This window comes from Chlamydotis macqueenii, chromosome 3, assembly GCF_036417535.1.
Source record: "Chlamydotis macqueenii isolate bChlMac1 chromosome 3, bChlMac1.mat, whole genome shotgun sequence".
NCBI classification, from domain to species: domain Eukaryota; kingdom Metazoa; phylum Chordata; class Aves; order Otidiformes; family Otididae; genus Chlamydotis; species Chlamydotis macqueenii.
The window spans coordinates 109,972,791-109,997,831 of record NC_141558.1 but is presented as its reverse complement, the minus strand read 5'-3'; the positions used below and the strand labels follow the sequence as shown (position 1 = coordinate 109,997,831).

The 25,041-nt window shown below is 41.6% G+C and overlaps 1 protein-coding gene across 3 annotated transcripts in view; it reads right to left on the bottom strand.

The window, feature by feature from the left end:
* Window positions 1-30: 30 nt before the first annotated feature.
* TIAM2 (TIAM Rac1 associated GEF 2) overlaps window positions 31-25,041 on the bottom strand; it is a 98,502-nt gene continuing 73,491 nt past the window's right edge. For 2 of the 3 annotated variants that reach the window (XM_086743243.1, XM_086743246.1), the window contains 12 exons: window positions 14,732-14,911; window positions 13,028-13,096; window positions 12,531-12,656; window positions 11,219-11,327; window positions 10,432-10,611; window positions 8,997-9,115; window positions 7,095-7,203; window positions 5,054-5,112; window positions 4,105-4,210; window positions 3,373-3,460; window positions 2,663-2,817; window positions 31-1,778 (listed from right to left, as the gene is read on the bottom strand). In XM_086743243.1, the coding sequence (XP_086599369.1) occupies window positions 1,135-1,778; window positions 2,663-2,817; window positions 3,373-3,460; window positions 4,105-4,210; window positions 5,054-5,112; window positions 7,095-7,203; window positions 8,997-9,115; window positions 10,432-10,611; window positions 11,219-11,327; window positions 12,531-12,656; window positions 13,028-13,096; window positions 14,732-14,911 (1,944 nt within the window). In that variant the 3' untranslated portion in view covers window positions 31-1,134. Of the gene's footprint in view, window positions 1,779-2,662; window positions 2,818-3,372; window positions 3,461-4,104; window positions 4,211-5,053; window positions 5,113-7,094; window positions 7,204-8,996; window positions 9,116-10,431; window positions 10,612-11,218; window positions 11,328-12,530; window positions 12,657-13,027; window positions 13,097-14,731; window positions 14,912-21,619; window positions 21,793-25,041 lie in introns of those variants that run through there. The other variant, XM_086743245.1, reaches the window with a different exon arrangement.

Genomic DNA, 25,041 nt, shown 5'->3' with positions numbered 1-25,041 from the left:
GAAATACTTTGAGGAAGTGGTGGAAAGAGAGGGCTTTCAGATTTTATTTATTCATTCCATCATCAGCTGTAGACAAAAGTGATACGACAGGCCACTTACAAGGTGCCTACAGGTTCTTTTTACTTCAGGGGAATGGCTAGAACACATACCAAGAACACAGTATGTTGTGAGACACGTAATTAAGTTGGGATGCTTCTGAAATAATTGAATTTTGTACGAATGAAAGTGCATTATTGAAACATAAGAAAAAATACCTTTCATGCTTGAGCATGTAAGATAGTGTTCGGGTTTCTGTGCTTTTTTCATCCTGGAACATCCTACTGTGCAGAGTAATTGAAAAAACAAAAGCCAAAACTCTTGTATAAATATACGCAAGTGCCTGACTTAAAGGAGGATAAAGTGCGTAGACTGCCTCAAGGGCTGCGATAATGCTCTTCTCATTTATGCAAAAGCAAAGCGTTTGGGATTTAAAGCTCCAGCTAGAGAAAAGCAGCATGATAAAAAGCAGAAAACATGGCTAAGTACAATACTTATTTGTCTTTTACTGTACAGGCTGGTAGAGAAAATAAAAAATACAGTCAAATAAAAGATTACAGGCCAAGCTTTGTATTTACATATGTATAAAGTATAAACAGCATCTTGAAAATTACAAAACTGAAATTTCTGCACTATTGTGCACTAAAACACATTAAAATAACTTAATTCTGCTTTAAATAAAGCAAAAATGAAAACCAAAGAAATAAAATGCCCAAGGTATTGAAAAATTTGTTTTGCAATGCTACTTTCCATTGTAATCCCCTCTGCACTCACCAGCACCTTTTCCATATTATTTAAAATACTAATGAGGCCATCCCTCCCCTCCCCAGGAATACTACATCATCTTAATAACTGCTTGAAAGGGATGAACTAATTTACAGACCTTGGCCAACTTAACCTATTTTTGCTCCACAATAAATTAAAATAACTTAAGAATCCTTTACAGCTGTTTTTGTGGGGAAAAAAAAATGTATTAGTGCACAAAATCAGATAGTAGTTTTCCTGCAGCTTCCATGAATTTACTAGTTTTAAAGCAAAATAAGTTTGTTGAATTTATGTGGACTTCAAATGAATATTTTAAATATACTGCTCAGAAAGCTAGGATTTCCCATGCCTCTCCACGGCTTCATAAAAACAGTCCTCATTAACTACAGACGTTAAACTCTGTACACTAAATTCTCTCTCTAAAATTGAGTTCAGATCCAGGTTTGCAGCATCAGAGTGACTGTCAAGGGACTGGTGACGTTCTTGCATCGCCACTAAAGTTCCTCTGTTGCGCTTTGTGCTGTTTACTTTTCTCTTCACTGGGCAGAAATGGCCACGCACCAGCTTTGGATGCTGTCCTGTCTGGAAGCCGTCTGCTTCCTCGTTTTCAGCAGCCTGATCCCGTTCAGAGTCAGGACTCTGTTCCTCTGAAATCTTCAGCCGTTGGAACTGTATTTCAATGTCTTTTGTAGGGCTGCCCTTCTTTAGGCTCTGATAGTCATCATCGTCATCATCATCACTGAGAATATCAGATTCTTTGACCAGAACATTAGAAAAGTCAGATGCACAGCTCTGCACGTGTTTATCAGGAGATGAATTTTTGGGCTCCTGTATGCTCTCAGCTGTGTGGCAGCTGCTGCTCTGGGTGCTGCTGCTCAGGCTGCACTCGTCGGAGTCCTGGAAGGTGCCTTTCCTTGGGTCACCGTTCCACTCGCTGCTGGGTGAATTCTTCAGTACCTTCAAGGACCTCGTGGAAGCTGTGCAGAGGAAAAAGGCAGTTTTATTTTTTCAGCAAACTTCAGCTGGTTACACTGTCCCTCTCAATAGCCCACTTACTTATAATTACAGTGTACGTAGTCTCATTTGATGGTCAGATGTTTGTGTCAGCGTTCTGGTACCAAGTGTGATCCCATGTCAGAGTTTTCAACCCACTTGCCCCTGGGGCTATATGCCTGCTGTCATGTGTGATACGTACAAAATCCTCCAAAAACTGTAGTACTGATTTACACGTATCTGCAGGAAAGCAAGACTGAATCAGGCACCTCAAGCACCGGAGGGCCATGTTGGAAGCGTAAGCTGAACTGTCCCGGTTCCTGTGATGTTCAGGGGAATCTACAGGCAACTGATCAGATGGAGAACTTGAAATACTGTAGCTGCTCATTTAACTACAATGTCTGAAGCCTGTGCTTAATTAGGGTATCTGCTGGGATGCAGATTCAGTGCATTGAAAGTAAGACCCCTGCCTTTTGCCAGTTCTTTTAGCTTTACATGTTATTAGGGCTGAGTTACTAAGGGGAACCCACAGGAAAGAACGCTAACACTGCATACTAAAGGGAGTCCCTTTCTTCCCTGCAAAATTAATTTGTGCCTTATTAAGTCTTCCCTTAAGAGAGCTAATGACACATCAAATGTGATAATACAGTGTGGGGGGATGGCAGGCTTGCTTATCTCCTCTAGCCCTTGTCATGTACTGAGTTGTGAAGAAACTCAACCACCTTCCCCAAAAAAAAAAAAAAAAAAAAAAAAAAGAGGGATTTGTGGGTCTGGCACATGACACACTACAGTCATGCTAATAATTGTGAACCTTCCAGCAGCACTACAGTCCAGACTCCATTTTTCACTTTGAGAATATGTTTCTTACCCAGTTTGGCTGTTGCAGGTACGCGGTTCTTGAGTGGGACAAGGCGATCTTTACTTGTTTTCTCCAGGGGTAGCTCGCATCTTATGTGACGTCTGAAATTCTCCCGCAAAATAGAACGGATCACCTTCACGATGTTGGTCTTGTTCTCACAGTCACTGCAAGTTTAAGGAAACATAACCTCATTTTCCCCTCTCAAATAAAGCACTATAAAATCTGGCCCGCTCCTTTCTGCTGATGCGCGTTAGTGCAGCAGGTTTTTTTCAGCAGGTTGCTTTAGTAGTGGTTTTGCAGCTAACATCTTTATGGGGTTTTAGACATTTCACACACTTTAATGTTTTGAGATCTTGGTTACTTCCCCTTAGAAAAATGCCCTGAAAGGTAACTTGTGTACCAAGGGATCACCCCTTAAGGGGTCTTCATCAGAGGGTAATTTCTGCTACACCAACTGACAGTCTGATAAAACAGTTACTTTGCCCATATTGTGCTGGAACTCATGATCATGTATCTGTGCAGATTTCTGATGTTTGATCACTGCACCAAATTCACTCCCATTTCAAATTGTTACACTTTATGCAGTTAAACGTTGGCATGGTGCCCACATTCGAAGGGTGAGTGTTGCATTCAAAGTGCTGATGCAAAGGTCACACAGGAGAAAATATTTAAATTCCATTAATATGATTTGTCAAATACAACCTCCATATAAAGCTTACCTGCTGCACAACTGAAAAATTGTTTCTGGCCTGCCTTCTAGTTCGGACTTTGTGTGAATCAGCTCCCAGATACAGCTGTTCTCTGTCCCTGTGCGTGGAAGGAAACATCAGTTTTGTACATGCTTAACAAAACCTTTGGCATCAGAAAGACCAGTGTAGAGCAACTCGTCTCGTCACCCAAGGTGGAAAGGAAAGGAAAGGAACGGAAAAGGAAAAGGGGAAAAGGAAAAGGAGAAAAGGAAAAGGAGAAAAGGAAAAGGAAAAAAGGAAAAGGAAAAAAGGAAAAGGAAAAAAGGAAAAGGAAAAAAGGAAAAGGAAAAAAGGAAAAGGAAAGTCAAGGAAAGTCAAGTCCCCTGAGCTCTCCTGTTGTAGCAGCCTAGCGCTGCCTTTGATAACCTGACCGTCACTCTTGGGAGAGTTGCTTCCCTGCGTTCTTCCTGCTTCTTGCTGCCTTCCAGCCTTCAAAGGCCGTCTCAAAAAAACATGGCCCTCTACTACTACAAATTACACACTCAGCTTTCCCACATTTAAAAAAAAAAGAGTCAGCTCACACACAGTGTAAGGCTGCCTGTTTCCAGAGGCTCCAGAAAGACATATGGAAGTAGCAGCATTGCAGAATCCCAGAAAAGTGTTCAATCCTAAAGTACTCCCTGCTCCTTGCAGGGATGACCTTTAAAGGTCCCTTCCAACCCAAACCATTCTGTGGTTCTATACTCTGTGCAAGGGAATTACCTGCTGTGTTCCCCAGTCGAACTTGAAGAGCAGATAAAGGAATCAGCCAACGAAATTTAAATGGATCCAAGTCACCATAATTATGTGCAGTACGAACATTAGCAGGCTGCAAAAAGAAAAACAACAAGGATATTTCTAAGAAGCAAAAGTAAAAGAAGTGAGGGTTTTTTGTGTTACTCTTAAAAGACCTGCCTCTGAAGAGAAACTAAATTCCTGAGACTTTCCTTCATTATTCTAATACGCGCTTGTAGTTGAAATGGTGATAGACACAATCTTTGGAATTTGTAATGGCTTCAACTTTTAAAAGCACTTCTTTTTAATGGATAAAAATAATACTTTGCTTATAAGTACTACTAGGGAACAAGTTTCTCATGGAGGAGCCTGGAGACTGTTGATTAGCAGAATACATTAATCATGTCGCTGCTGCTGCTACTTTGAGAGCCCCTCCATCTGTTAAGGTGCAGTACTTCACCCCTGGTATTCGGGATATACAGCCTGCTGCTTGACTCCAGCATTCGAGTTCTGTAAACGGGGACAGAGGAGGTTAGGTTTATAATGCCCCTTTTCCTTTCCTTCCAGGATGGTCAAGAGCTCTTTAACCTACACACTATATTTAAGGTCAGCCATCGCAAATGCCACCTGGAAGAATTAATGATTCCTACATGGCAATGTTTCTTATTCCACCTGACAGAACTAACATGGGGCTCACACAGAGAAGATGCTGCTGCTTACTAAATAACAAAAAAAAAAAATTATTGTTACGCAGATACTGAGCTTTTAGGCTGAGATAGTTAATTTTTTAGCTGAGATAGATAGCTAGAATTCCAGCCTAGCAGGGGAAGGTGGCATTTCACCAGTCACTCCCCCTTCAACACCAGTTTGGTCCGTCTCGCACTGCAGTAGGATCCTGTGCATAAACACCCACCACCTCCACTGATACCAGACTTACCATTTTCTTTTTTAGTTTGCAGTTCTCCTTATACACCAGTATTACAGCCCTCTTAAAAACTAAAAAAGAAAGAAAAAAAGCAACACTCTTAATTACAGGTGTAATAGTACAGGAAAATATTATCTTGGATGGTTGGACTACAATTGATGGTTGTAGTCAAAAGAACGTGAATGATGAGATAAGCAAACTGTTTTAAAAGCTCCTGCCTGTATTAAGATGACAACTGGATTTTTCATCCTACACCTGTTCATGCAATGGCAGTATTTTTCCCTCAGATTTTGTTCTGAACATTTAGGATGAGGCCATCCTGCACTTTTATTCTGAAACTACCAGCAGCCTGTCCCCTGGTATGTGAAGCAGTGTTCACATAAACAAATACAGCAGACGTAGCTTAGATGTAAAGTTCAGATTTTCTTTTTGTAATCGGTGAATGTTTTCAAGTGGAGTGAAGGGCCTATAGCAATAGAGGGCTGTGAGAAAGGACACCAAGTCTGTTCTTCCTGCAGCTCAGCATTTGTTTAGTTGGAAACTCAAACATCTCAATTCCTACTTTTCCATTTGCAGGAATTCTCTGGCTTCCACAACATGTGACTGGAGTGGCTCACTAACTTTATCTAATCTTTCAGCCCCCAAGGAGGCAGAGATATGTTCTCTCTCATCTGTTAGGAGGAACAGAAACATGGGAGCATTAAAGCTGCAGCTGAACTAAGGGATGGCTCTGCAGAGCAGTCCTGGATCCCAGACTGAACTCAAGGGCAGTAGAGCTCTATCTCTGCTCTTGCATCCACGTTTCCTTCCAGTGGAAGAGGCGACTGGGGCAATGGTATGCAGTTGAGTCACAGAATCATAGAATAGTTTGGGTTGGGAGGAACCTTTAAGGGTCATCTAGTCCAACCCCCCTGCAAGGAACAGGGACATCTCCAACCAGATCAGGTTGCTCAGAGCCCTGGCCAAACTGTCCTTGAACGTTTCCAGGGATGGGGCATCCACCACCTCTCTGGGCAACCTGTGCCAGTGTTCTATCACACTCAATATAAAAATTTTTTTCCTAATGTCTAATCTGAGTCTACCTCCCTCTATTTTAAAACCATTACCCCTCCTCCTCATCCCGACATGAAGCCAGGATGCAGCCATAGCAAGCACAGCCTTTGTCCCAGAGCCTGGCAGTTTCCCTCAGTTCCACGTACTAGGTGCATTTTTTAAGCTGCCCACATCGCGTTTGAAGTGAGAATAAAACTTGGTTTCCCAAGTAGCAGACGAATAGTCTGCCATTCCTTCGTACATGTCCTGCTGGAAAGTGTCTGGCAAATGTGTATCACTGTGGAGTCCATCCAGGGAACCTCAGAGGTAGCTCCTCTTTTTATTTCTGTGAGAAGCATCCTCTCCCCAAACCTGTCACGCTTGCCGGAGAAGGAATGCATGACAGCCCTGAGAGAAACTCGTCTCTCAACCACCTGAGTTGTTCTGTAGGTGTTTATTCAATGACATTTTTTAGAAATATTTTTGAAGAAATGGGCAAGTGCTTGAGATGTTTCACTGGAGGATTTAATTACCTAGGTAATTATTAAATGATCAATTATATATATATACTATTAGATAAAACTCTTGTTTGTATGCTCTCATTTCCAGATTCATTTTTCAGGTTAAAACAATCTGGGTGGGGATTTCAGTGCAGCAGCTGTAAAGCAGAGGTTAGCCTAAGTTCCCAAGAGCAGAATAAATCACAATTTTCCTGCCAGCCTCCTTTGAAAGCTCAGTTTAGCAGACTGTTCTAAAGATAATATTGCCTTTTGAAAACCACTGGTTTCTACAGGGCAGGAGAGCAGCTGAGGTTGGCTCACAGAGCAAACAGCAACAGCAAACAAATGGAAACTTTCCATTTCTCATATTATGAAATACAACTATTTTTTTCAGATGTAAGTCTACTCTAGATATCACATGGCTAGAGGGAAAGGAGATGGTGGCTTTCATTTTGTGAAAAGATTTAATGGGGTGATCTTTAGATTCGAAAGAGCAGAGAGTCATTAAGGAAGACGCTTACCAAACACTGTAAGTTCGAGGTCTTTTCTTGCTTTGCCCAGTGATGGGAAAGGATTCAGCCAGGAAACTGTAGAGTGCATCAGAAGTTCTCCCATCGAAAGCTCTGTCACCTGTATTAAATTATAACAATAGATAGTATCAGTGCTGCAACCCACATATGTAAGCAAAACTTTAATGAGTACAAATCAATAACTTTAAGGATCTATGTTTTCTGTATTTACTGTATGTACAAAGAGAAATGCAGAGAGATCTGCACTACAGCAGTAAAAGTGTGAATAATCCTCTTTTTAAAATAGATAACTATAAACAGTAGTAGGCCCTAAGTTATGGAAGCTGGACAGAAGTTCCTCCTATTAAGCTGGACATGAGCTGTCAATGTGTGCTCGCAGCCCAGGCGCCCAATCATATCCCGGGCTGCATCAAGAGAAGCGTGGCCAGCAGCTCAAGGGAGGTGATTCTGCCCCTCTGCTCTTGTGAGACCCCACCTGCAGTACTGCATCCAGCTCTGGAGTCCCCAACATAAGAAGGACATGGACCTGTCAGAGCAGGTCCAGAGGAGGCCACAAAGAAGACCAGAGGGCTGGAGCACCTCTCCTATGAGGACAGGCTGAGTTGGGGCTGTTCAGCCTGGAGAAGAAAAGACTCCAGGGAGACCTTATAGCAGCCTTCCAGTACCTAAAGGGGGCCTACAGGAAAGACGAGAAGAACCTCTTCAGCAGGGCCTGTTGTGAAAGGACAAGGTGTAGTGGTTTTAAACTAAAAGAGGGGAGATTTAGACTAAATGTAAGGAAGACATTTTTTATAATGAGGGTGGTGAAGCACTGGAACAGGTTGCCCAGAGAGGTGGTGGATGCCCCATCCCTGGAAACACTCAAGGCCAGGTTGGACGGGGCTCTGAGCAACCTGATCTGGTTGGAGATGTCCCTGCTCCTTGCAGGGGGTTGGACTAGATGGCCTTTAAAGGTCCCTTCCAACCCAAACCATTCTATGATTCTGTGATTAATAACTTAGCAGAATATTAAGTTGATCTGATGAACTGTCACTTACATGTAGCTGGTTGTGAATCCGTTGATTTATTAGCTGTAAGTATCTTTAATTTCTATAGAGTAATTAGTACTAATGACACTGCCAATGCAGAATTAATGGAGGTCTTGTACTCTGAGGCTGCTTTCTTCTGTGGGACACAACATAACACTGTGAAGAATCTCCCAGGCTATCAAGTTTAATTTCCCCGTAAATGATGGGAAACCAGGTAGCCAACAGAGACAATTTGACTTTTACTTGGAGGAAATAAAACAACTCAGACGGCATTTCTCATATCTGATCTTCACCTTTACGGATTTGATCTGTGTAGTAATCGTTTGATGTAAATAGCTAAGTTGAGACCTTGCTGCCCCAGTTCTGGGAGATGCAGGCACACAGTCTGTTTAACTCATGGTTTGTGCTCTGACAAATACCCGTGGATGCCTCAGCACTGGAAGTGTAGAGAATGAGAATAACAGACCTTAATGTGAAATCCCTCAAATTGCCATTTTCATTTATACGGGTGAAAAAAATATCTTAAGAACTCCGTGGCATAAAATCCGAATGCCTTGGGGCATGGATAATCTGCAACATTTGATAAGAGGAGGATTTTTCCTACTGAGAGTTATGTCTACTCCTGCTTGCAATTCCTGCCAGTCTGGAAGGTGGCTCTGGCAGCTGTCTGAAAATTTTACCGTAACCTACTGACAAAAAGAAACATGACAGGCAGATATGAAATGGAAGTCAAAATATTAAAGGAGAATGGAGGAAACCCAGCTCAACTAAGTTCCCAAAATTACTTCAGGAAGAGATAAAACACCTGACATGCAAGTGAGATAATGCTTCAGGCGTGAATAAAACACGTTGTTCCTTCTCTTACCTCCTTCTCTGTTCCACTTTGATCTGCAACCAGTTGGTCAAATACAGTGCCATAATCTTCATAGATCTTCTGCATCTCATTGATGTGACTTGCTACTTTTTCCATTGCCTTCAGCGCTTCTATAAGGTTTAAAAATTTCATAGACAGCTATGTAACTCAATTGTATTTTCTAAACATTACATTTTTCTAATGAATTCCACTTGAGGCAGGCAAACTGACGCAGTGTTCCCAAGGTTTGGTGAACAAAATTCTAGCTTTTTATCAGTGCTTCCTCATAGCACCAGTAGAAGGTACACTTCCTGATCAGAGTAAGTGAAAAATGCTTGTCTAGTGTCTCAAGTGCCTGAAAAGGCTGCAAGAAGCATTCTAGTGATGACTCCCCAAATATATCAATATTCCTAGAGAAATCTACACCCGTACTAGGCTGAGTCACCTGACCAGCTTTCATAGAAACAAATTCCACTTGGCTCACCACAGAACAGACAAAAAAGTACAATGCCAGGTTGTACAAGTTCCTCATGGATTGTATCCACGAAATTAAATGCTGGTGGCCAGGCTTTGTTTACATTTTGTTTTCTAAGCAAGAATGACACTAGATTTCACTAGACTTTTGTGTTAATTCAGAAAGGAGTTAGAGAAGGGCGCTTAGTTTCTCAGGTCCTGCCAACTCTTAATGGTGCAGCCTTTTAGCAGTTTGGCATCCACCCTGACCCGCAAGTCAGCCCCAGCTTGGTTGTAAGGGCAAAGAAACAGTATTAGAAGCTCCCTTTTGAGTCAGTAACAGCCTCATGACTTTTTGCTGACGGTGTATTTTGCCTGAATCTATTTTGTTAAAATGACAATCAATCCATAAAACCTCTAGACTTTCATTCACCAGGTGCTGACAGACCTGAACTGGAATTTGCCACGGTGAGCCTAGAAAAGCAATCAACTCTAATATACATTAGACAGACAAGTCTTTCTACTTGGGAAGACTGCAGAGCTTTGACACAGATCTCTTCTACACAAGCAGGAGTCTCAGCCAAACCTCAAACAACTAAAATTTCCTTCTGTGGCGCTGGTTAAACTTTGACACGTTTCAAGAACTGAATAATAACCACCAGATGGAGCTTTGGTCAGTGTTTCCCAAGCCGGGAAGGGAAGCAACGCTTTGACCTGACGTGCTCCTGTGCAAAAACTGAGGAGAAAGACCCCAGTCCTATTTGTCATGGCAAATCCTGGGCATATCTGCTTCTCAGAAGGCCTTGGAAATACCAAGTAGGACTTTTTGCTAAAAGCACAAAAAAGCTACTTATTTTTAAGAAGAGGGAGGAAATTCTCTCTAAGTTTAAATTAATTCTGTGATATCTACCAGAATGGCTACCTGCATCTTCAGAAAGGGCTGGAAATAAAACTTAACCCATAGTAATTCCTGCAGAAGAAAGGAAGAAGTTACCTGTCAAATGATAGTGCTCCTCACTCTCGTTATCTGTCAGAGACACCAGCTCTTTTAAAAGCAGAGGATACTTCAGCACTCTCTGAACAGGTTTTATGAGATACGACTCCAGCGTAGAAGAGTGTTGCTTTGTGGGATTTCGAGCATCCAGAAAGGCCTTAAAGGCACCATCTGTTTTGGCTAGATGTAAACAAAAGGGTTAGGCAGTTGAACATGGAAGTCATAGAAGCTACAATTTGAAAGCACAGAACTGCAACTTGTAACCAGCATCAAAAGCCTCACCCTTTTCTATATATTTGAAAAATACAAAAAGTAGTTTACACTATTCATTTCATAATCATTTCCTGCATTAAATAACATAAATAAGGACTAAAGAGAGCAATTATATCAAGGTGACATTATTCCTCAGTGTAATTTTTCCATTCCATTGCAAGTTTCTTCTGCATCAAATTAATAAAGTGAGGGCAGAAGAAGTAATTCCTAACTTATTCTGACATTTGTTGCTTCTTTTTGGAGTATGAACTGGATCTGCAGACGGCACAAACTTCTGGAAGATGTTTCTGTAGCTACTCAAGCCACTGCCTGGATGTTCCAAAAGGAATCTTATCCCTTCAGTTCTATACCAGAGTTCAGCAGAACTGCAGATCTTAGCTATTCCTGTTGAAAAACACCCCGTTAGCCCTTGCTTTGTACCAGTACTCTCTGCAAGTTGATGAGATTTGTTATGGCACTTCACTGCAGTTTAAATTCATGTAAATGAATTACAATAATGAAGACAATAAATTACCTCTCTCGAGAACTTTCTGAACTTTGATGTGGTTTGCGCAGAAGCCACTGTACAGTTTGAAGTGGTCAGCGTAATACAGAAAGGAGCCTCCAAGGGAAAACAGCAATTTCTGAAATGAACACCATCAAAATATTAATTCAATACTAGAATCCTAAATAAATGTTCAGGCATATAACACAGAGGCTCAACGCTGTGATTATTTGCTGTCTTTCAATATATAACCTACATAAATAAAATCAATATATTATTGATAGTAGCTTCAGAATGTTTCTGTATTTCTATGGGCGCAGGGGTTCAGCCTATTTAGGCTAAGTCTGCAATTTTCCCTATTCTCCCTGAGCAGGTAACACCACTGCAGACACTCTGTCTTACAGTAACCTTCAGGCAGCAAAGGAGCAAAAATGAACAGACACGTAACTGGGTATCTTTTGCTGGGAAAAAAAACCACGAGCAATTGGAAGCAAGGCACAGAAGTGCCAAAGCCAGAAGGGACAGTGTAAAACAAACACAGAGGATTGCTTTTCAACTGTTTTCCTTCATTAAGGCAGGTGGTAATTACAGGGCACCTCTGATGCTCTTGGATGAAGGGGAGGTTGGGAAGATGTGGGAGGGACTGAATCACAAGGGAGATGTTTTTAGAAAAATGCTCCTCAAAGCAAAGATAAGAAAGAGGAGTAGTGAGGGAGGAGGAGTGGGAGGAGGAGAGCAGCCCTCTCCACTCTTTTTAATCAATGTTTGCTCCACAAAAGGCAGCAAATGTCCAGGAGACCTGCCAGCAGTTTCACCGGGTCCTGCGACAGTGCCTCCATCTCCGAGGAACCCACTTCTTCCAGTTAGGGCACAGCAAGTTGAGCGAGACACCACAGCGAGGGCACAAGTCTACAACCATTTACACTTTGTAGGTCCCCTTCCTGGACCTCACAACATGAGCAACTCGTGTGGCATTTAACAGGAAAAGCTCCCAGCCTGTAGCGGGTGAACTGGGCACACTGGGGAGGAGCACAGGGCAGGGCAGAAATCAGCCCAGTGACAATAACCTTTCTACAAAGGAGTACTGCATCATAAGCATTGCTAGTTTATAGCATGCTCAAAGTCTACTCTGCATTTTCCATGTTGCATCTTCTGCCGTGGGAACGAGGAAGATAAAGCCATGAAAAATAGCGTTTATCTTTCACTGCTGAATAGATGTGTGTAATCCAAAGTAAAGCTTCAAACATAAAAGCAACCATGTGAAACTTAAAGAGTTCTTAAAGCTGGATTTTCACAAACATTTGCAGGCACGCTACAAAGGATTAAATGACAAAATAATTACCCGGAACTGGGATGGCGTTTCCAGTGTATTAAAGTCTGAGGAAGAAGATATTCCATCTTCAAGGGTCTCCAGAAACACCTTCTGGAAATCCAGCATTTCTGGCAGACTGCCGAACAAGGACTCCATCTGTGAAAAACATCAGGCTGTGAAGTACAGCACTCCACGCACCTAACAGTAATCTTGCAAAAACAATCCACTGAGGAGATGTGACACACAGAGGTTAATACTTTTCAAATGGGTTTTATAAAAAAAACAACCCTTACAAAAAAAGCAAAGATTTCTTAGGAGTTAAGTCAGAAGAACAATTATCACATAAAAAAAAAAAAAAAAAAAAAGAAGTGACGCACACAGCAGACAGAAAGGCACTGACTGGTGTAATTCTTATTGTTAGGTTTGCTCTTTGCTTTTTCTGTTGCGCTCTCAGCAATGAAAAACCCAAATGCCAAGGTCGTAACCCACAAAAGAACGAAAAGCACATCTTTCAGTTATTCCCTCACCTCATCCTGCGTAAGGAAGGTTTCATTTTGAAGGGGCTCCAAGTATAGCTCGAAGAGGCAGCTCAAGTCCTGCAAGAAACAGAACTCATTCACTTTTTATGTAACAGTTTGAAATTGCTCTTTATACGACAACTGCAGGCCAGGGGTAATTTCTGGGAATGAACTAAAGATACAATTCCTTTTCTGAAATAAATTCATCTGCGTGTTGTTAGCACTGAAGCGATTGCTAAATTAGGCACAAATCGATTTCAGCGTCATGGTTTTTTTTTTTCATCTTTAAGGCTTTACAGTTTGATTATAACAAATTACATTTTAGCATAGCATGAGGAGAAAATGTGGCAGACGATGGCCTTCTAAAGAGTCCATGTATATGAACAGCATCAAACGTTCTAATGATGCATATCAGATAAACCATATAAATAGCCACTCATTTAAACATCAGTAGTAATATTCAGAAGAATATGTAACATTTTTAAATCCTAATAGGTATCAACATGTTTAGTTATGTTGTTGGCGGCACGTGATTAGGGACTTTTTCATTCACTTCTCCAAAGAATCAGTGCCCCTTTCGAAGACTTACTATCCCACACCAAAGCATGACAGCAGGGCTGGGGCCCACTGCAGGGCTCTCCGACCCCGAGAACAGAAATGGCAGAAATTCTTACGGAGAAGGAACAACGAGCATCTCCCTGAGAACCCCCTACTGAGTGTGCGCAACCTGCCGGGATTTTGCCCAGTACAAAATCTCGCACATAGTGACCTCCATGTCATGCCTTTGCTCAAGTGATTCGTCTATAAGAAGCCTCAGGTGGATATACGTGGGGGTCTGTGTTCTGTAAAGCCTCCTCAAGCTTTGCAGCATACGGCTGTATCAGCGTACTGCTGGATGTACTAACAACAGACTGAAAGCGTTTTCTCTTCTTTTCCATATACATTGTTGCAGCAAGAACCGATATCTGCAAGTATGTGTTTTGACATCCAGTAGAGTAGCTGATTCCTCTTTGCTGAAGGTGAATGGAATCAATGTTTTCATGTTTCTTTTGGCATCCAGTTACATGAATTTGGGGTTTATAAAAAGAAGAGACATACATCTAACGAATTACAGACTTCGTAATTCAGAGGAGAAATAACATATGTGTGATGCTACAACCAACTGGAGCTGTGCCTTTTAGCTTTGCTGATTCAAATGTAATTATGCACTATTTTCCACAATTAGCCTTTTTTTTCTAATTTGTAGAAGCCTCTTTTCTGTTGTTCTACCAGATTTATTTTCATCTTGAAAACTGTGGAAACATCCCCTGGAAAACTCCTGTGTTAATACATAGCAGGTATCTAGTCCCCACAAATTACCACTCTCCAATACAAACACAAATGACTAGAACTAAAGCTACTGGATAAAATCCTACAGTCTCTATTACTGAAGCAAGTCTGTTGAAAACAACAGGAACAACTAGATAAGAGGACTTTGCAGGTTATCATAGAATGGTTAGGGTTGGAAGGGACCTTTAAAGGTCACCTAGTCCAACCCCCCTGCAAGGAGCAGGGACATCTTCAGCTACATCAGGGTGCTAGATCAGGTTGTTAGGGCCCTTATAGAGGGCTGGTTATGCAAAGGTAAGCATGAAATATGTTAAGACTATCCACAAATCATGGTGAGCCTCAAAAACAAGGCTGTAGCTAGCAAGATTTTAATTTTATTTTTACCTTGACATAAGATTTCTCAGTGTCCATAAGTTCTTGGATGACTTTCCTCAATCTGTCTGCATCAGAAAGGTGGCGAGCCAGTGGCCGTGGAGGTGGATCCTGGTTGTCCTTCTGTCCTTCCATACCGCTTGCCTGGACTTCTTGGAAGTTGCGGCACAACGCACTGATCTGTTCTGCGCTCTGTTAAATGAGAAGAAAGAGCCAAGCGCTGGTGTTTTAGAATACAAGCTGTACTACAATTATTTTTAAATTCCTCAAATTTTGCTCTTGCTCCAAATTTGGCAGCCAGAGAATTTTTGTCAAATATGTATCCTGATAGCTTTGAACAGCTTCAATTTATAGCAGATCCATTTCACAGAGTAAAATGAAATTAAAATTTTCTAGTGCAAATTATTTTCAGTTTTCATACACAAGTTCATGAGATGCAAAAGATGGGAGAGCACTCAGATATATCACACAGTAGCACCACACTGTTTTCCATCTCTCTCATATTGCAACACTCACTGCATCAAAACAGAAAGAATTAGTAGATAAAGATCTTTTAAGCATCCAGAATAACTGTTTTGTCATCTGCCACCTACATTTTGTTGTGTGTTTTTCTCAGATAATGTGACTTGGAGCTGAGGGTTCAGATTCCAATGTCCTGGGATGTCAAAAGATATTTAGATGCTTTCTCTTCAAGGAGACAACTACGTATCGAGGTTTTTTGCTTTCAAAAACAGCGAATGAAAACTCAAATCTTTGAGATTATTTAGAAGAATGATAGACATGAAAAAATCCCAGAAAATTTTCAAGCAAGGTAGGAACTGAAGATGGGACAACAACAGTGCATCTTACACGGCAAAGATGGAAGAGAAAGAGATTTTTCTGACACCATGAAATGGTTGTGTAGTTCACTCCTCTATGACCATCACTAATATCCAAGGGCAACTTTTGCAGGCTTTAATGCTTAATTTGAAATTTAGCCCACTGTTCTCTTTCTTATAAGACATTTTCCTGAAAGCTAGAATATGGCTACCATTACCCAATTCTACCTCAACAGCTATCAGTATCCACCTCTTTATACTACACGAAACAATTCTTATGCAGTGCTTGTCTTTCAGGCACCCTCTAAGATACCAGACAGTTGCACAGGCTGTGCCATGTATTATCTTCTATTTAGCAAATGCATTCGAATGAGGACATGAACGTTGCCTTATTTCAAGTGGAAGTCTTGTTTCAGTCATCTTGTTTCAGTGAAGAAATCAGGATTTGAGTGCATTTCAGAACCGTTCTAATATGTCCTAATTTATTCCACACGCTGTTTTGAGTGGTCCTTTTTGGATCTCCTGATTCACCACTGATTATCTGTGTAGTTAAGTTCACCGGCGTACTGGGTCATCAAATGAGCAAATGCAAAAGTTATTCTGAAACTGAACTGAGCTATAGAAAGCCTTCTATAAGGTGGAGGCTAAATGCACTAGCAAAATTAAATCTCAAACATTCACGTGACAAAACATAGGTACAACCCTCACACCTATACGATGGAAATAAATGTTAAATATTTGCCATGTAGTCTATATTACTCTGTACCCTCCCAGCCCCCAGTTTTGAACAGTGATACCGCTAAAAAAAAAAAAAAAAGAAATTACTTTCCTCACTAAGATGTGCAACCATCTTCCACAATCCTGTACAATGGCAGCTTGTAGGATTATGAAATTTGGATAGATTTTACACTTACATCATTTATTAGGATCTGACAAAATGCAACGTAAATTGAATGGTCTTCGCTGGAATTACAGCTGCACGCTGATGGAATACATTTAAAAATCACTGTCACTATGTGCCACTAAAATTAATTAGTCTTTTGGAAACAAATCACAACTTCATTTAGGAAATGAGGTGAGGAGGGTGTATTTTAAAGCAACTTCTAAGTAGCTGTCAAAGTACTTGAGTTTCGTTTTCTTTGTTTCTGATGTTAGAAAGTTTTGTATTTGTATCAGAATAACTCAGATTTTATGCTCTCTACAGCTCAAAGCGCATGTGGGCAGCTTGATTTACATCAGCCAGATGCCTGATCACGGACACTAGATGAAGGATATGAGACAGCCTATTAAAAGCAAGTCACAAACTTCATCACCAAGCACAGTTTTACATGGAGGAGTTAGAAAGTTCTCTATTCCTCTTCAACCACCTTCGCATGTAGGGCAGGCAGACACTGGAGAACATGCTATGTTCTCCATCCCCTTCAGTTTTGGGGTCAGAGTTCCATCTGCCACCAAGGACCACTGGATAAGAAAGCATATGAAAACAGATGGTACTCCTCAACACAAACACTATTTGAGCACCTAAGCGACATAATCTTGGTGTCAGAAATTGTTCCGCATAACCAGCCCAAGCCCAAGGAACAGGATTACCCTAAGGTACCTCTCTCTCAGCCATGCTGCCGATAAGTAGTGATTTTTATGAACCTTATTAAGTTCCTGAACACGTAAGCACTTTGTGTTTGTAAGTCTGGCTTTAAAAATATCATCCTCGTCCTACAGCGCTGCTTGTAGGCTCTGGTCCTTTCCCGCAGCTTTGCTACCCTCTCCTTTACGGGAGACTTTCAGACTGTGCAATATCCAGATTCTCACTCCTGGTGTCCACTGCAGTATTTACATTTGGGTCACAGCAAGCATGAAATGCTACCTGCTCACAGGACAGAAGTATTCCACATTCACTGCTACACAAAGTGCAGACCACAGAAGATGTAGGAACACATTTTGCCAGTGAAACCCCAAAGCGTTTACAATAGGCTCTGGACCAAAAGCCCAGCATTCATGAGAAACTTCCTAACAAATAAATAGAGAGGAATAAAAGCTGTTCTTGCTATATATTTCTTCCCCAAACTCCCTTACCACTCAAGTCTGAATCTCCATATTTTTTTCCACCCTGCTCTGGATGCTACTTTCTGGCTCCCACACTAAGCAATGTTCTGTTCTTTATTATTTTTGCTGCTTAAAATACATCTTTTCTAGAAAGCCTCTAGTGACAACTCCTAAGAACATCTTTTTTTTTCTGTCTTTTATGCATGGGCAGGAGAGGGCCAGCCTCTGCCCTGTTACTGATTGTGGCTGGGATTTCAAAGCCACCTGGGCATCCTGGATGTCAAAGCAGAGTCTGGCAGTCCAGTGTCCCGAAGCCAAGAAGTCTCAACAGGAGCCCCAAGTTGACACTACATACACCCACCATAACTTCGAACTAAGGTGGGAATTAGCCCTGAATTTGCTCTGACAATGACATTGCAATGGCTAACACAGGCAGACTTGACTCTCAGATACATCTGGTAAACTCCTTAAGCACATAGCGTCTTTTATTTGCACAAGGCCAAGACTGTCTGTACTTCGAAAATGCTAAAAAAATGATTTATGCCAAACTTTACAGTGTGCAGCACATCGGAATAAAAACATTCAAGCTGGTGAAAAGAAAAGCCCAGATGACTGACTGGATGAGGCTGCAAGGTAGCTGGATGCAGAGAAAAGCTGAGGAGAGCTTACAGCGGAAGCAACAAACTTTCTCCAAAATCCATCACTTGAGCTTATGTATGCCACTTCCAGCAAAATTTATGAGAAAGTAAGCAGCTTCAGCTTACCTTTGGCACCAAACGGCAAACAGATGAGGCTACAAATTAAAAAATTTAGACTATCAGTGCTAGATTTGAATGGCAGAGTTGGGAAAGACAACCGGCAGTTATGAAGGGTTTATAGAAAAAACAAACACCCGCATTCCAGGGAGAATGAAGTTAAGCAGTACTGTACTGTTTTATTGGCTGTTTTCACAGATTTTTCCAACAAAGCTGTATAAAACCTTCTACAGTCCTATCAGTCAGAGGAAGCAGCCTCCTGCCCCATAAGCTCCTGGACTCTCAGAAACCTGAAGGATGTGTGGAAGCAGCCTTAAGAAACCTTTTTTTCATCCCTGCATATTTGCGACTCATGGTTGGGTCCCTGCATCCTTGTGCAGGGAGTATTCCCTGTGAGGGAGGATTGCTCACAGTAACCTTACAAGGGAAAGTTCCAGTCCCCATAATCGTCACCTTGACCCATAGCAGTCCACCACAGTGGTGCTCAGCTTGTCAGATGGAGATGAAGCACATCCCATTTTCAACAATACTCCTGATAAGACATATTAGAGATCATTCCTTTAAGCTGAACAAAAGGATACTCTTAAAAGGAAGCTTTTACAGATTTTCTTTGCTCCTTGCAGACAAGTGTATCATCATTTGAGGCTGTGCTATCCCCACCAGAGTTAAAAATCTCCATAAAATTAATTGGTGAGAGGGCAGAAGACATTAATCTGCAGTGGTTAGGCATTAGCACAACAATTTCATGGCTACCCTGTGACTTTCTACTGAATGATACTGATCGAGCGTAAATGCTGCACAAGGTCAATCAGTGTTACGGTGTCTCTGCTCATTGCTGTTTATTTTACTGTCATTTATACACCTCATCCTCTATCACTTGGTTAGGGTTTGTTTGAAAAAGGGATGAAAAGGCATATTTTGAGTAGGCTTAGATAACTCTACAGCCTAAGAAAGACCCCTTGGGAGGACTAAAATCATGCATGTCCTTTGATAAGTTTTCTGATTCCTCTACCATTGTGCAGGACACTGACCACATCTACAGGGTGATCACCAATCCTTTGACTTCCTTATCCGGAGAGGAAGCATGCTCAGAAAACATCCTGCAGAAACAGATTAGTCTCGTACCCTCTCAAAACGAACAGCTAACAGCTCAGCTCTGCCTGATGTATGTATTTCCAGGAAGACTGAATGCACCAGTCGGGAGAAAAAATACAATTACACGGGATTTAGAGAAATTAAGAACTGGCCAGGGACCTCTTTACATCCCTTACTCTGTGAAAAAGGAAGGCTTTCGGAGATATCCATCACTTTTCCTCTGTGTTAGAAGATGCTTCTCTCCAGAACCAAGGCAGCCCTAACAGCTGCCGTTTTTTTTGTGAGTCCGTCACTCTACAGACTTCTCTGTCATCCTCAAACTGGAAAGTGCTTTCCATTGCTTTCAATGGAAAAGGCTAGAAACTTGCAGACTTTAGCTTCCTTATAGACCACTGAAAAAAAAGCTGCCACGTTACACACCAGCACAGTACCTGCAGTCCTCTGAATTGTTTATTAAGACTGAGAAATGTCAGCAGAATTTTACTGAAAAACGCCTTGTGGGCTTTTCACCACAGGTTATCTGGGCAAGACTGTCACTCAGCTTTGGGCAACAGAAGCTAAAACAAAGTAATAGCCCCAGTCATCACTTATCTTCTGCTCCTTCTCCTTTTTTTCACAACTTAAAGGCCATTCAGAACATAAAACTGTTTCTGACTGACACTGCCGAAATTTTAGAGGTCTGTTTTGTTTCGCTGTGTCTCTTCCATATCTTTTAATTAAAATGTTTAAAACATTGCTAAAGGAAAGGTATTTTTTTTAAAAAGTGCCCACTCAGATCCCTCACCGCAATAAGCCAAGCACAGTCAGAGCTGTGCTTTAAGGAGGGAGAAGCAACCCCCTCTTTGCAGCATTTTGAAAAGCTGCCCTGCCAGACAGTACCAGACCAGACAACAGGGGAGGAGTTAAGAAAGAATCTTTGAGTCAGAATTTCCCAATTTCAGGGACATTTACATTAGCAAAGTCAGCCTATTGTGGTAACGTGTCACCAACCTCATTTAAAAACCACAAGTACAGTAAGAAGAGGGGTTGACGACCCAGTAACTCCTTCCTGATGGCACAGGTCAAGGCCTGAAATAAGGCTGAATGCATGGCTGTGTAGAACGGCTAAGATGCAACCCACCTGACAAGGTGCCTGAGCTAGTAATATGAATTGCACGGTGGCAAACCTTCCCTCTCAGCTGCCACACAGGAAGAGATGCCCATCTTTCTCCCTGGGCAGAGAGGAAGAACCATTGGTGGTTTAGGTACTTGACTGGAACGCTAGTTAGAAACCAAGTCACACAGCACGGATCTGGGCCCAAGAGCCTGCATCAACCAGGTCCCGAGGACTGGCGGCTCCCACTGAGTTCATAGATGCTGTGCTCAGCATCTCTAAAATTAAAAGTCATCTGACCCAACGCATACCAAAGTCAAAGCAAAACAGAAATAATTTCCATCATGGAAGGTTAAATCCTGACCATACTGAATGTAAAGATGAGAGCATCAGGCAAACAGAGAGAGAGGAACACTTACAGCCCCGGTCACAAAAAGGAGACTCTTGTCAGGTAATATTAAAGCACACAATGCAAATTTTCCCAAACTCTGATCTTGTGAAAAAATTGTTATTCTCTCCTTCCTTGTGTCTTTTCCCTGATGTTGTCAATCTTTAATACAGAAGGCGCAAGTATTTTTCTGCCACCTGTGTAATATATTTACAGCCTTCTTATATTCCCCCCAGCAGTACCTTGACTGTACATCTTTTTTCCTCCCTTTTTCCACAATCCTAAACTATTAGTCAAAACCCAGAGAAACAGTTAAAACATTCATGCTGCAGTTATTTCCAAATTTCCCTGAAGAATCTTGTTTCAACATCCCACTTCTTGTCAAAATCTGGATCATGACTTAGTCCTTTCTCTGACAGACACAAGAAATGACTATTTGCTTGAGCCCAGCAGCAAACAGTGCAGGCAACCAACCCACCCTTCCCTCCCCTCAAACTTCAAAAACCCCAAACCTTTTCCCACGCAGCGTACGGGTGTAAACTCCCCCACCGACTACATGTTACCAGAATCCATTATTTGATTATTAAAGCTGGGGCAGCCGCTATTTATCAAGCGGAGAGAGCCTGGCACGCCAGCGCAGCCTCGTCACCTACCTTAGCCTAATTAAGCAGCACCCTCCAGCTTCACCCGCGCCGCAGCAGAACTCACCAGAGAAAACATCCTGTGCAGGGAGCCGTACGCCGCTGCTGCGTGCTGCTGGGTTTTGCGAGCCAACGCTAAACTCTTCGCTCTGGTTTTACTCCTCCTGAAGGCGGGCATTGTGGCTCATGAACAGAAAACTTTGCCAAAGGAAAAGGCCCCTCGGAAGGAAGCCACAGGCGTTGCAAGATCCTCCCCCGGCCCCAAACGCACCTTCTCGCTGAACTCAGCTGCACAAGTTTCTCTTTTGTGCTGATTAGCGAAAATCGGAAACACTGGCAACGGCCAAGTGCAAAGGGGCTAAGCAGCGTACGAGAGCACGAACAGACTTGCCATGCCCCCCTTTATTACTACAAAAGCAGGGAAAACCTGACAGATGAGAAGGCTTTTTTTATAAATAGCTTGATGTAGCAAACGCAGGACAAAGTGCAGTTATGGCAAGGGAAGATGGGTTTTATCTCCCCAGAAATGTACCTGCCTCTGTGCCCGTGAAATTTACTGCATAAACAAAATATCAGGTGCTTCCAGAAAATGAGCCAAATACCTAAAAATATCTAGAGGGTGCTGACTGCCCTGAAGGTCAGCGTGAATTATCAAAGGTACGGATGCTCTGTCAAGGGTATATTCCGCTAAATGGTGTGGCATATAAATGCTCTTACAATGATAAAATGAAAACCAGCAGCTCTCTGGATGATTTCTTGACATAATTGTGCTTGTCCTTTGTTTGAACTTTTTAGCCGTAACTACATCAATAAAAAGAAATTTAAACTGTGCTCAGTAGCAAATTCAGGCTTGCAAGTAAAAGTCCCCATGTTGATATATTTACACAAAACCAATCAGTTCTACAGCTAGGTTATTCTAAAAAACAATGTCACTTTGAATAAAACGTTATAGGACATGACAGCGCTAAGCTGAAGAGTTACAAGACTGACAAGCAATTAATTAACAGAAGGAGAACTGTACCAGTGGCATAATAAAACACAGAAACTCTCATGTTCCCTCTCTCACAGCACTGTTAGAGGGCAATGATGCTGAGCTATAAGGCTTCATTCAACGTTGCCCTTGCCACCACACATCACTCTCTGTCAAACCCTTTTCTTGAACCCAAATTGATAGACCAAGCCTTGGTATCTCTGTCCTTGATTATCAGTGTGCTGCTTCAGAGGTTTCAAGGATATTCACCTTCACGCAAGCAAGGGAACAAAGCAGCCCTCTCCTTTAATTACTGCAATTAAACTTACATCCATCTCTTTCCAAATCATTAGCACAACTTGACAGCTCAGCATTTGCCAAACCGTGAAGCTCAGTTGCCAAGCGGCCGCCTATCAGAGCAACAACGATGCCGGATCCCTGAAACAACACGCTGCTGATAAGGCTCGCAGAAGGCATCGCAGTAGCAGGAACCTCTTGACAGCTGATGGACTGTGCCCTTTCCTTCAGAGGCCAATATCAGACTCACGGGGTGAGAAGACTATAGAACAGAACACCGAACGAATGGTCTCGAAGGAGCAAGAGAAGTTTTGCCTGCTCCCTAACGTTTCATTTTTCAGTCGATGCACAACTTGGTTAGAAATTCAATTATACGGACGACTGTGTAGCACGTACAAGGCTACTTCTCTTATCCACCATTAGTGGTTGCCTCTGCAGTAGTCCACAGACCCTAGGGATCCACAGACCAAGTCTGAATAGGGGAAAAAAAAAAATAAAATCACTAGTCTGTGGAAATTAAATGTTTACAGTATTGCATATGGCATTGAGAAAATAACATAGGTCAGGTCACCACATCCACATTTATTAAGTGTATAACCACACTTTCCGGAAAGTTTCCCCATTTTTCTATCAGCATGAGTTGTGGCAATTTCAAGCTCTGTTTTTGTAATAGAAATGTACTAAAACATAGCTCATCCACTGGGACCGGGGAAAAGAAAAAAAGGCTGCTAAATTTCAGGTCCAAGCAATATCATCCATCTTGATGAAAAACAATGACAGGCCTTTTTAATTCCATATTAGGAAGTTATTCTTCCCCAGATTTGCTAATTAAGACTGAGTTATTAGCTAGCCATATGCCAGCTAAAAGATGTTACCAATTAACAGATTTTTTTTTTTAATGTGTATTCATCAGAAAAAACCAACCATGTTTTAGTAATATTTCCAACTCCTATTGAGGGACTTGGATAAATCAAAAAATCAAAAAGCACAAACTAAAATAAGCCAAATGAATGAAAGCATTTTCTTTTGCTTTCTTCTTCTCTCAAAGCACACAACAAAGACTCAAGCCCTCTTCCAGAATATGTCTCCTACGTAAAATTTACATGCAAAACAATCAATCACCTTGAAATAGTTTTAAGATGACTGGAAAAATGACGTAACTTTGTTGTTTGTTCCTGTGTGCTTTGAGTAAAACACATTCCCTCCACAGACATCTGGTTTTCATCTTTCCATTTTGGCGGCACCAGGCTTGACAGTTACTGTAACAACACCCTTCGCGACACAGGCTTCCCTCTATTGTCCCAATACGTCTAGGTGCGCTTGTCTGCATCCAATTTCTTTCCCATCCTGCTTTTGCCCGTAACGTGTGAAGGTAAAAGGCTGATTTTGCTGGGTCTGTATGCACTTTGAATGAAAGGAAATGGCGGCTTCCCTCTGGGACAACTCTGAGCACTTGTGGGATAGTTTAAAACATCAGTCTGGACCACCAGTGAAGCAGATGCATAATTTGTATACATGACATGTTTTTTTTCTAATACATAAGTGTCTTTGTGTGTATATATGTAATACACACACACATATATATATAGAAATACACAATATGTACATACATATCCTGGACTACAGAGGAGCTCTGTGACCTCAGTGGTGTCTCAGCATTACAAGCTCATGCTCAATTCAGCTGGTCTCCAGATCTCTACAGTGATCTAGAAGGGACTTCTTTTTTTTACTTTTTATAAATGTGGGTGGATGATTTTTCTGAATATTTTTCCACCACACTTTTCACAGTAATAACATGTTTTTTAAATGCCTTCAAAATGTTTTTTCAAAGCACAACTGACCACAGTGAAGATATTTGCTTTAATTCCAGCACTAAAAGAAATAGTTAACATTCCAAATATTTAAAATTAATTTTCAAGCATTTTAAATACTGTTTGCAACGTTCTCATCCAAAGTGTTTTGTGCTGAATGCAAAAACTTTTCTCAAATGCTGAATTAGAAACTATGGCAACCACCAAAATATTATCTTTGCAGTTGCATTCATCTTCCACACTGTATTTTTGCACTGTGCCTTCTTTAGAGGCAGAGAGGGTGACCCTTATTTCTTCTTCTTCGTGGCAGGCACATTGCATTTCAAATGTTTAAAGATGTAATAATCCCCCTGTCAAGAGAAATGCGGATGCCTTGAACTCCACATCAACCTCTCCCCTGCTTTCAGCGGG